At 40.0% G+C, this 11,785-nt stretch overlaps 1 protein-coding gene across 1 annotated transcript; it reads right to left on the bottom strand.

Moving 5' to 3' along the window:
- Nucleotides 1-2,040: 2,040 nt before the first annotated feature.
- On the bottom strand, nt 2,041-7,288 carry LOC142963848 (histamine N-methyltransferase A-like). Its single transcript, XM_076104097.1, has 6 exons — nt 7,155-7,288; nt 6,618-6,670; nt 3,669-3,776; nt 3,322-3,452; nt 2,926-3,019; nt 2,041-2,665 (listed from the first exon to the last, which is right to left on the bottom strand). The coding sequence occupies exons 1-6, from the start codon at nt 7,286-7,288 to the stop codon at nt 2,313-2,315; spliced, it is 873 nt and encodes a 290-aa protein (XP_075960212.1). The 3' UTR covers nt 2,041-2,312.
- Between the last annotated feature and the right edge of the window lie 4,497 nt (nt 7,289-11,785).

The raw sequence follows: 11,785 nt of genomic DNA, 5'->3' as shown, positions 1-11,785 counted from the left end.
AGAAGTTTCCAATATTATTTCTTGCTTTAGTCTTGTGTTGAAATTATTTTTTTAATAGCAAATTGTATGTCCTTTTGACACCAACATTCACAAAGCTTTCATTTTTATTCATTTATTCCAGGACAATTAAGTCAACCTTGGCTCACCTGATGTCAAGTATTTTCCCTGCACAAAGCCTCCCTCACTGATGGGCAACAACTAGAAATGCAACAAAGACATTTCTAGTCTGTTGATCTCAGAAATACATTTTAAATCAATCTGGCATTCAACACAATCACCTACAATATATGTTACTTCATCAGAAAAATAAAAAATAACAGAAGTGTGTAGACAAAATAATGAAAATAACAATATTCACACTTTGAACACATGGCCTGTGTACTCATTACACTAAGTGTGAAGGAACACTGATGAGCGCCTATAGAGCCAGAGGCTGGAGCTTCAGCTCTGATAGCTGGCCAGATGGACTGAATAAAGCTGCTTTCTTTTCTGAAGAAAGTTTTCACCTGGATGCTTCTCACAACCATGTCAACATTTTACCACAACTGCAATATCTGACTGAATTTATCTGAATGTATCTTAAATTATGGATTCTTTATTTTATGTTCAGACCACTGTTTTCGCAGCGCTGCCTGCACGATGCAAAGCCGATGAGGTTCACAGGGAAACGTGAATGTACATCAGACGCTCTGGGGAGCCATGCACGCCATTATGCCATCAGCTCCAAAGCAGGCAGCAGTAAATAAAAACAAGATGCAGCCAACAACATAAAAAATATCAAGCTGTTCAGCACGTCTAAGTCTTTAATCCATCACCTCGAAAACAAGGCGATCTGTAAACATTTCATCACATTTATCCAGCAGAAAACTTATTCTATGATAAGACACCAACCGGCATGCGAAGTAAATAGTTCTTGAAGAGCATTAGCGGCAAACAGTGTCTTGAGGTTGATTATCTCAGTGACTAATGCTCTGTCACTCTGTGGCATGAGAGGGCCCAGCGAGGACCCCCAGTAATGGAGCCTGAGCAGGTGCTGAAAGCCCACTGACATCAGGGGGGAGCGCACTGACATGAATTTCTGATGAATTTCAATTACTGATCTATTAAAGCTAATGAGGTAAATGAGCAGCCAGAACGCATTTGCAAGAAAGCTGGAGACAAGGCCTCCGCGGCATGACATGATTTTTCGCACGTGCAGCCACAGTAGACACTATGTGTTTGCTCCATTGTTAGAACTGCCTCTGTGTTCGCCTGCAGAGTGGGAACTGAAAGTACAGGAGTCAAATAACAAGTGTCGCTAAATGGTTTCCCCCCCCGCACATTAGGCATACTGTTTTTGGTAATTTCTAATAAAAGTTAGTTTTCTCACTCTTGGCTGTAATGTTATAAATGTAAGGAAAGTGTGCCATCTACTGGAGTTACTTCAATGGAGTACAAATACAGGATCAGCTGTATTCTCAGGCATTTAGTACCATCTGCTGGCTTTAAGGTGAACAGCATCATGTGAAAGCTCATATAAAAAATAATAAAAAGTTATTTCCATGACACAGCTCTCTCTAAGGACATTGGGCATATACTGTACAAGCATGACATTTATCAAAAAAAAGAAGTAGCATGACTTGCATTTTGCTGCTGGTTGAAAATTTGGTGTCAGGTAAAATGAAACTGCAAATATGTGTCTGTACCAATTATACTTGACAAAGGCAGTTTCCTTTGGGCACTCTGTTGGCTCTTAAACAGGGCTGCACTCTTGGTAGCAGTTAGTCTCAGTTTGTGGCTCTAATGTGAAAAAAATGTTATGGCCCATCTAAAGAAGAATTACACGATTCAACCTTTTAAAATAATCGCTAAAATGTATAATATCAAGATAAAACTGCATATTTCCTTTTTCAATTTGAATGGTTGATACCTCTGTTTATATAGATGGATTGAATATTTCAATATTCAATCCATCTATATAAACAGAGGTAATTTGTCATTTTTCATGCTTATCCTTGAATTAAATGTTATTGAAAGCTCCTCTTTATTGCATAAATTAATTGGAAAAAAAAAACCTTCAACTGTTAAAGTCTGTCATGGGAGTAGAGAATGAGATTTCGGACACAGCCATTGTGTTTTACCACTTCCATTTTATTTATTGTTAATGTTGGTTTACATACAGACACAATTAGGCGAAAGGCTAAAATGACTGAAAACTACTGCAAATGGTAAACTCAATCTTAGCAACAGGCACACATGCTGCACTTTTGATAAGGGTCAAGTGAACGCAAGAACAGAAGACAGAATGTATGAACCAATTTCCACAAGACACCTCAAGCATAAACAAGGATGCAGGTCATATTACTGTTGAAGATTACCCTGCCATCTTTTGTAGTGCTGCACTTGTTCCTGAGAAGGTCTAGAATTCCTGCTCTGATCTCTGGGGTGAGGGACTCGTAGAAGTTGTTTTTCGCTGTCATGAAATTCAGGAGACTCTTTCCAGTCTGGCTGCTTGGATTGAAGCACTCGGTGATGTCGAAGGTGTTGGGAGTGGCGTGCTCCTCGTATTTCAGACCCAGGCTCTTCAAGCAGGCAATAACCTCTGCTGATGAGCGGTAATCTGTGATGGCATCGACAGCGAGCTCCTTCTTGTAAGTCTTCCACAGGATGTCCCAACCAGAGTTAGCTGGATATTATGAGATGAAATAATTAATGAAATCCAGAAGAAGATTTTGGTTACAGTCATGAGAGACTATTGGTCATCTGAGGGCTGATAACCTCAACAGTCCTCAACGCAAATATCCAAGAGGGCGCCGTTCTTCCAGCACAGAATAAAATGAGTAAGAATCGGGCTGGGTAAATGAAGTGAGATGCAACTTGATACATGTTTTGCTCTTCAGTTTGGATTAAGAAAATAAGTAGTATGGACAACTTATTTCTATTTACCTGCTTCAACGATGATCATAAGCCTGCCGTTGTTCTTCAGAAGGCTCTGGTAGAATGTGATGGTATCGGCGAGGTTATCCACATAGTAGATCATCTGTTAAGGAGAGTCGTGGGCAACTTTTCATTTAATTTTTTGGATGATGCTTGCATCCATGTAAGCCCACAGTTTGAAGTGTTTTCAAACACTGTAGTGTGCATTATATGACTATTTATAGAACTTATCGTTATGCACTTTTGTTTGGCAGAAACAATTCTGCTGATTTGCTCCCCACTGACTTCTAGCATCAGTGGAGGATTTATGGGAAAATAAATACATCTCATTGCATACACAAGGTGAGACACATTCATCATTACATCATTTTTAAACTGAAGGTTAATAAACAGAAGTCATTATACCTGAACCATTTCTATGAAGTCAAATTTCTTCATATCTCCTTTAGCTTTGACTTGTTTCTCGTAGTTCTCACTGCTCATCAAATGCCAAGCAAATGGGATCTTCTGAAGGTTGGGGGTCTTTGCTACCAAAGCTATAAGTTGTACATAAAAAAACAGATAATGCAGACAATAACATTAAGAAACACAATATATGCAGTGTATGAGAACATGCGATATAACAGATGACAATAGCTACAACCTAAACACAGATTATGATCAGATGAAGACAACAAAGACACATAAGGAACAAATACACATTTGGAAATTATAAAACAAAATCACTCTGCGACATCCTGAATTTTCAATACCTTTGAAGTTGTCTGTGAGCTGAGTGCTGCCCTCCACAATGTCAATAGTGATCGGGACATCAGGGAATGTAGACTGCAGCAGAGTGAGTATCTGGGCATCCACCTCCCCTGGAAGAAACCAGGACATCTTCAGACTTTGAAAACCCATTGCCTCGCTGTAATGCTGCCTTAATGTGAAAACCTCACGCACCAAAATATATTAGTTTGGAATATTGCAAACATTCCTGAAACTTTCAAAACTAATTTTCAAGCTCACAGTTTGAAGTGTTTTTAAACACCGTAGTTCTGTCAGGGACACGTCAGTGGAAACAACATTATTATTCCTACAACTTTCTAAACTCATTTCAGGTGTGTGTGTGTGTGTGTGTGTGTGTGTGTGAGAGAGAGAGAAAGAGAGAGGCGGTGTTTGCTCCATAGTCTTATCATTTTTGATAAGAAAAATGACTTTGATGTTGCCGCTGTGCAAACATCTATGTTAACTATGATCTTGATTAACCAATGTGTCCTCCTATAACCCACCAATGTCCCGTCTCCGTGGCGCTAACATATAATTAAAGGGCAAGTTACAATTTCTCAAATCTGTCATTTTAAAACAAATACCAGGACCCTTCTATGCTTCCAATGTAAGTGATGGGCCTTATATTTCACAGACTTGTTACCTTGTAAAATGTATTAAAATATTGGATCATATAATAAGTAAATATGAGGCTTTAGACTGATATTTAGTCTGGGTTTACTTCCTGTCTTTGTGTTTTCCAATGTCCCCCCTAAGGCCTTAAACCCTGAACCCTCAGGGACTTGACTGACGTTACCTGTTAAATGGTTGAGTGTGTGAGGCTGCAAGGGCTTGAAATAGTGTAAAGACGGGACAGCACTTTTCTGCAACATTTCACGTTATCAAGACGCCATAAAATATGTACAATTGTAGGTATTTATTTATACTTTTTTGTCCCTGATTTCAACATCTACCAGGCTCTTTCCTCACGAGATGAGAGGTAATTGTCAATTGATCTATTTACTTGTTTATGTCAAAACAGCTTCAATAACAAAGGTAAATGTTTGATGAATAAATCTGGGAGGTATAGTCTCTGCTTGCTTTCTTCTGCTTTCATGTGTTTTTAATGTACCATCTTTAATCCTCAATGTTTCTGAGTAAATTCAATATCCCAGGCTGAACACCAATGTGCCGTCCTCTTTGTTTACTTTTTTCTTTGATTCCTGCTTCCACACTTCCCCTGGTAACCCCGTGTTTAACGTCACATTGCTATGAATTATGGGTAATTTCCTGAGGCAAAGTCTGCAGAAATGCAGACTCACAGAAAGTGTTCATAAAGGGCTCAAAATGTCTGCCAGAGAGCCCTCAAAAACACTCGACGATTTGACAGTGGGACAGCCCTAGACCCTCATGGACTTCATGCCTCAAAGTCTGTGAGTCCGTGAGTTGGGAGATTGGGATTGGGCCTCTGTCTGTGTGCTTTCCCTCTGTTATTGTAAGGCTGCCTGTATATCTCACAAAGGCTCTGGCCTCTACTGAACTCTATGGTAATAGTCTCGTCCAATCACAAGCACGCATTCATCCACCAAACATTTGCATAGGCTTAGTTGGCCAAAGAGCATGTGCCTACCTGAATACAGATGGATCCCACAGTATTTAAGGCAGCACTTTTTTTTCTCTTCACCAAACGGTGATTTGCACACTGACTGCTAATCTCGAAGGATTTCAAAATCTTGTCAATGCCTGTCATGTCCCGGCCTCATCACTGGGACCGATCTTCACCACGCAGAGATTGTTCTTCTAAACCGATGCATTGCACACAAAATATTCGGTATGCTGAGCATTAAGTGGTTACTGAGCTTGTTCAGCTGGGCGATTCACCACCATCGACTTAAAGGTTGTGTACTTTCATGTCGAGCTGGTTCGGAAATTATTGAGTTTCCCCTTCCTTAGGACAGCCTACAACTACAACAGGCTGCTGTTCAGCCATTCACTGGTCTTCACCTGCGCTGTAGCTGCTGTGCGACTGTTGCATGACGGTCTTCTTTCATCTCAGCGACCTCATCGTCATCGTTTCACATGGTCGAATTGATCTTACACCTAGCCAAGTTGGGGTTCACAATCAACAGAAAGGAGAGCGAGTACATGAGGCAGGTTATGATATTGCAATCCTAGTTCTAGAGGCACAGGTGGAGCTCTCTACCAAGAGGACCCTGACGCCCCTACACTGCTCGCTGAAGAGGGTGTAGGATAGCAGACAGCAGTGTGAGCTGCATCACATACTGTGGGGTCTGCACATGTTCAGGTAGGCACATCCTAATTGGCCGGCTATGCTTAGAAAAATACATAAGTGGACGAATGCATGTTTGTGACTGGAGAGGAGTATTACCCATAGTGTCCAGTAGAGGCCACGCTTTTTCTTTTTTCTTCGTACTTCATGCCTCAGCCTGCTCAGTTTGTTTCCTGCTTCATTTTTTTTGCTACCAGGCTTTTGTTTTCAAAGCTCGCCTTTTGTATATTTTACCTGCCTGCCTGACTTCTGTTATGGGTCCACCTTTTGACCTGAAACCATATCACAATGTCTATGTGGGAACATTTGAATTGATAAACTCTGGGAACGTCCTGTATACAGATATGGTATTTACTAGTTGTAGGTTTGTATAGTTCATTTTTTACATTAAATCCATATCTGAAGGAAAATTAAATATCATTTATTCTCAAGGCTTTCAATTTCAATAAATATCAAGGCATCATTATTATCAAATCATGCTAAAGTGTATTTTCCTCTGGTCTTTGAATCAAGCTGCTTTTAAGAACATGAATCACAATCGCAATCTCTTCCACTGGTGGATCTTTGCCACTGCACTCAACAGTTTGTAACTGAGCCAAAATGACTTCAACAAACCACAACATGTGTTCACAACAGTTACCAGTTGCTGTGTCTCATCACATACCTCCACCACTTCCAACACCAAGAACATCCAGGCTGCTTTTGTCTACTCCGATTCTGCAACATATGATCGTTGGAAAAGTAAAACTTGGCTCAAGGATATAATCGTTACTTCAATTAAAACCCTAAAAGAACAAGTTTCAATGGCAAAAGTGAATTAATAAATAAACAGCTCATAAAAACTAAACTATATATAGTGTGTGTGTGTGTGTGTGTGTGTGTGTGTGTGTTTCATTATGATGTTGACTTCACTTTCCATTCTCTTACACAGAAAATGCATACATATATATCGTTGAATATAAGAAAGTATAGATAATGCTGCCATATGTATGTATGTATATATATATACAGTATGAGTAAAGCAGAAAATTACATGCACTTTCTAATTTCTTTTTTTTCTGATATGTTACTATCACTTTACTTCCAGTTCGCCACGTACATAAATACAGTTGAATATTGTATTTCGGTTGCAGATTGGTAATGGCAAGAGGAAGCGTGTCCTGACAAACGTGCAGTTCAATCCTTTCTTCTTGTTAGTTACCTTTTAAATTCTCCTGGCAGGATGTTGTGAAGACTTTGGAGAATGGCCGCATGCTCTCCGGACTGTTGTAAGTAGAACTCAAAGCTTTGGGCACAAGTGTCATCATAACAAGTCGTCTTTGGATCCACAGCCATGACGGATTCCTGCAACGCGTTACACGCGGCGGTTTAAATTCATACATATAGCAATGATTCGTGCATGCAAAAATAACAACTATTTAACAAAAACTATCTTTAAAATCACTACGTTAAGAATCAGTCGTACATTGTAAGTATGACCAATTACCTTCAATACGCGGAGAGTAAAGACAGAGCGTCGCTTGTTTCCTCAGTCTGGTGCAGAGTAGTTCTCCCCTCCCACAGGCTGGCTCATATAAACCCATACAACCTGTCTGTTATATAACTCTTGAAAGATGAACTTTGTTTGTACACCGGAGCCAACCGCAGCTGTGCAGCCAGATTCATATTCATCGTGTGGATATTTGGAAATCAGCCTTATCATTTGTGAGGGATTTAAGTTTAAAGGCAAAGTATGTTTAAAAGCGCTCAGCGATGGATATTATATGATATAATATGTTTACTAGAAGGTTTAAACTAAAAGGAGAGTTACTGACTTTGTTGTGCACTGTGAGAGAAACCAGAGGATTTATGACACAGCCATAAAGTAATACAAATCAGAGCTGAAGAGTTTCTGAGCACAGCCTTCAAGAAAGGGGGAGGAATTGGTCAAGGAAGTGGCCGACTGAAGTCCGAAGGGTTCAGCCAATCACTGAGCTGATCGATGGGCTAGGTCAGTGTTTTTCAACCTTTTCTAAGCCGCGGTCGATTTTTTACATTAAAAAGATCCCGCGGCACACCAACAACCAAAAAAGTTACAAAATGACACCTTTTAGCATAACACAGCATATATGCAGGGGTGTCAAACTCAATCACAGAGGGCCACAATTAAAAATTGGGACTACGTTGAGGGCCAAATAGAGTCACCATTTAATAAACAGGATAGGAGGGATATTGGACAAAGTGCAAAAAGAATACATGTTGAGGTAGGCTACATTATTTTATGCATAGTACCAGAGCCAGATGTTTGGCATCTTTTCTTGGCTGCCAGTTCATTAATATCTGGGGTTAGGTTCTGTGGAAACCCTCAAGCTGGAGTGAAGGTGTACATCAGTGAGACGACTCCTGTGTGGGTTTTTGTTCATCTTCATCACAGAGAACAGCTGCTCACACAGGTATGTGCTTCCAAACATGCAGAGCATTTGAGCAGCATGTAGGCGGAGTTAAGGCATCGTTTCGGGGGTGAAGCTTGGAAACTGTGAAGCGCCCTCAGAGTCATACTTTACCTTGAGTGTCATTACACTGGAGGGCTATCAGATCCACAGGTGCTCTTTCCACGTCAACTGCAAACGGATTGCTGAGCAGTTCAAATTTAAATTTCTGAGCTGCAAAGTTGGCAAATCGCCAAGTGAACTCCGTGCCAAGTGCGCCCAGTTTATCAGCAAAATGCGCAGTCGGGAACACAGCGGTGGAGACTTTTACTGCATCACACATGTCTGTGATCACACGTCCCCGTCCCTGGAGCTGGAGGTTTAGCACAGTGAGATGCTTCGTTATGTTGCACATAAAGCCAGCTCACATCGCCACTTTTCGTCCCGGAGCTCTGTGGTGTGGCAGGCCAGTTATGATAAACATATGATATTTTCTGGCGGCCCGTTGTACCGAGGGCCGGATATATGCTGACAATTTAATGACAAGTCTCTAAATGTGTTGATCCTTACTAGGCTTTTCATCTGGGTTATTTTGTCCAGGGCCCAGTTCAGAGTCTGCATTTTTCCTTTTCAAATATTTCTCCATCGCTGTTCGTCTTGTCACCGCAACCTCCCGCGCGTCATTTCATTCTACTGTCCTAAATTAACAAGGTCATTATTGCGCTACCTACTGCCACCCACTGGCATGGGAGAGTATTTATTACTTAGCCAGCCGCTATATTGCAGCTCAGACGCTCAACAATGGCAAAGTATTTGCAACAACAAAATAATATTTTTTTTGGACTCATTAAGGGAAATTGGACATTTTCCCACGGCACACCTGACGATCTCTCACGGCACAGCGGTTGAAAATCACTGGGCTAAGGAATGTGTAATATGAGACATTTCAGAGACTTTGGAGGGACAAAGAAACTGTGATTCCCGGAGATAATCAGACTTCCTCCGGACCATGGGGCAGATATACCAGTCTGTCGTGTGGTGCGGATTGGGCCTCTATTTCATGAAATATATATATATTTGTTTTGTAATTCATAGTGTGATTCAGTTTGTAACTGTTTTAGCTTCTGTTAATTATTAAATACTTTTGATTTAATCTTCAACCAGCTGATTCGGCCTTATCTTGCTGACGGATCAGGAGCAAAGAGGGGGGCTTTTTCCTTTGCCTTTTGTTTGAGAAATTCTCAGAAATTAGTTTCAAATGTTTCGTGTTTGTGTTGTCATTGGTACAATGCCAGATCCTTCAATGTATTTACAGGGTGTGTTTTCAATATTTCACTTGAATTGTTGTTTAACTCTTCAACCTCAACCTTATTTTTTAGGCCTCTGCTCAAAAATTGCATACCCATACTAAAAAGAGTATATATCTGCAACCACAAGGTCTATTTGAATACTTTCGGTGTTATAATAAAGGGAACACTTGTGAGATTTGTTCAGATGTGTAAATATCAGTATATATGTTACTGGTTAAGAGTAAATCAAGATGGTACACAGCACAAATTGAAAAGTTTCAGGTTCGCCTAATAAAAAAGCACTTTCAGGATTATTATTTATTTGTAATGATGCAGCTGCAGGTTTAAACCTCTCCCAAATCATAGCACAATATGTGATCAGTCTCTCTGCAAAGTTTGACTTTGATAAAGTGAAGCAGAACAAAATTAGAGAGAATTAAGCGAGGTCTCCAAAATGGTCATTTTGGCACAATGTGTGCCATTTGAATTTTCTCATGTACTAAACTATATATTTCACTTGTATATCGCTAATGGTGTTCAATACATCCAAATACTGCAGTTTTATTTTGTTTTGAAGGCCAGACTCTTCTCTGCTCCCTCTCTGTGTCTCTCTCCATACTGGAGTTTTTTTCGATTTCAGACCCTCCCCCACTACGCAGGCCTGTATCTTAGCCACCCATTAGTCGATTTCAGTGATTCACACCTCCTTCGACGCGTCAGAGCCAAGAGAATTGAGCTATATCCATGTGGAAAAGATTGACAGCACTGTTAGCCAGTCAGAATCAACAAGGCGCCGTCTATCGTGAAGCATAAAATCCGATATGCTAAAAGTTAAAGACATCATCCTCCACAATAACAGTAATAAAACACTGCGTCCGTAGAGTTCAACTGTTCAGAGTTTTTAAAGACCTCTGCCGATACACTGAAGTCAGTGATAGCCTGCCCTATGGTAATAGTCACTATCATTAATTTAGACATTTTCATGTCAGAATATAGTGTTTACTGAAGACTTCCATGCTGATCCTCTGCAATGACATCACCAAACCTCTAAACATGAACTTTTTTATTTCCCTTTGACTTCAACGCTAATTCGATTCCTTAAGTGGGAACAACTCTTTAGTGCAGACTGACCCCCAACACCAATGCAGTGATTAACTCTGGGGTACATTAAAGTTATTTCTAAAATAATTAATAAAACCCATTGTTATACAGACGGGCAAAGAAAATCTAAAATAAATACTTTTTTTTACAAAAACAATATAGCTGTGGTCATGGAGGAAGCGCAATCATATCGGAGTTAACAGTGATATCTGTCAGTTAATAAAAGGACAGTTTCATTGCTGATAGCCAATATATCCATCTAACCTCAGTCATCCGAGCAAAACCTTCATGAGCATAACAACTGACACTGCGTGGTGGTTTCTAGTTTTTACAACAGTAAATGACAAGCACAACCCAAAACACTGCACCATATGAGGGGAATTGGGGCATATAGAGGGTAAACGTCACTGACTGTAATTAAGTAGGATCTCACCCTCAGGAAAGCTCTCAGTTGACAAATTAAACAAGTGAGAGTGACTCTCACTGTCACTTTTATCAAATGAGCAAATGTGAGCTTAAAAGAGCATGGCTTAGAGTCAATATCAAGTTGTTTCTCAAAATTGTTATCACCGTTTGTCAGGCACATAGAAAATTCTTCTGAAGTATTTTTTACTTGAACTTTTCCTCCCGACAAGAGAAGTTTCACAGTTGCAGCACAAAAACAAAAGGTCTAAACTGGAATATATAATTTATGAATTCACTAAATGTCTTCTGTTATCTGTAATTGATCACGATACGAACAGAAGGGGTCAATTAGTGACATTTTTTGGCCTGGTTTATCTCTCACACTAATGGTGCAATATGAGGATGATGTCTGTCTCTCCTGCAGCTATGCTAGTGAACAGATACAGGACTTAAAAACTGATCATGACAGAGAGCAATCCTGTCAGAAGTTAATACCGGTAGCAGGGATATTTGTACTTCCTTGTCATGAGAAAAAGAAAATAAGACCTTACATTTCCCTGCAGATCTGCTACGGCTTTATTGTTCTTCAGTGCATTAATCAGCTGGTATCTCGACTTTTGCTTTTATTG

This window comes from Anarhichas minor, unplaced genomic scaffold, assembly GCF_050575085.1.
Source record: "Anarhichas minor isolate MPS153535 unplaced genomic scaffold, ASM5057508v1 ptg000004l, whole genome shotgun sequence".
In the NCBI taxonomy this organism is placed as follows: domain Eukaryota; kingdom Metazoa; phylum Chordata; class Actinopteri; order Perciformes; family Anarhichadidae; genus Anarhichas; species Anarhichas minor.
Note: the sequence above shows the minus strand (reverse complement) of the source record. Positions and strands in the feature narration are given on the sequence as shown.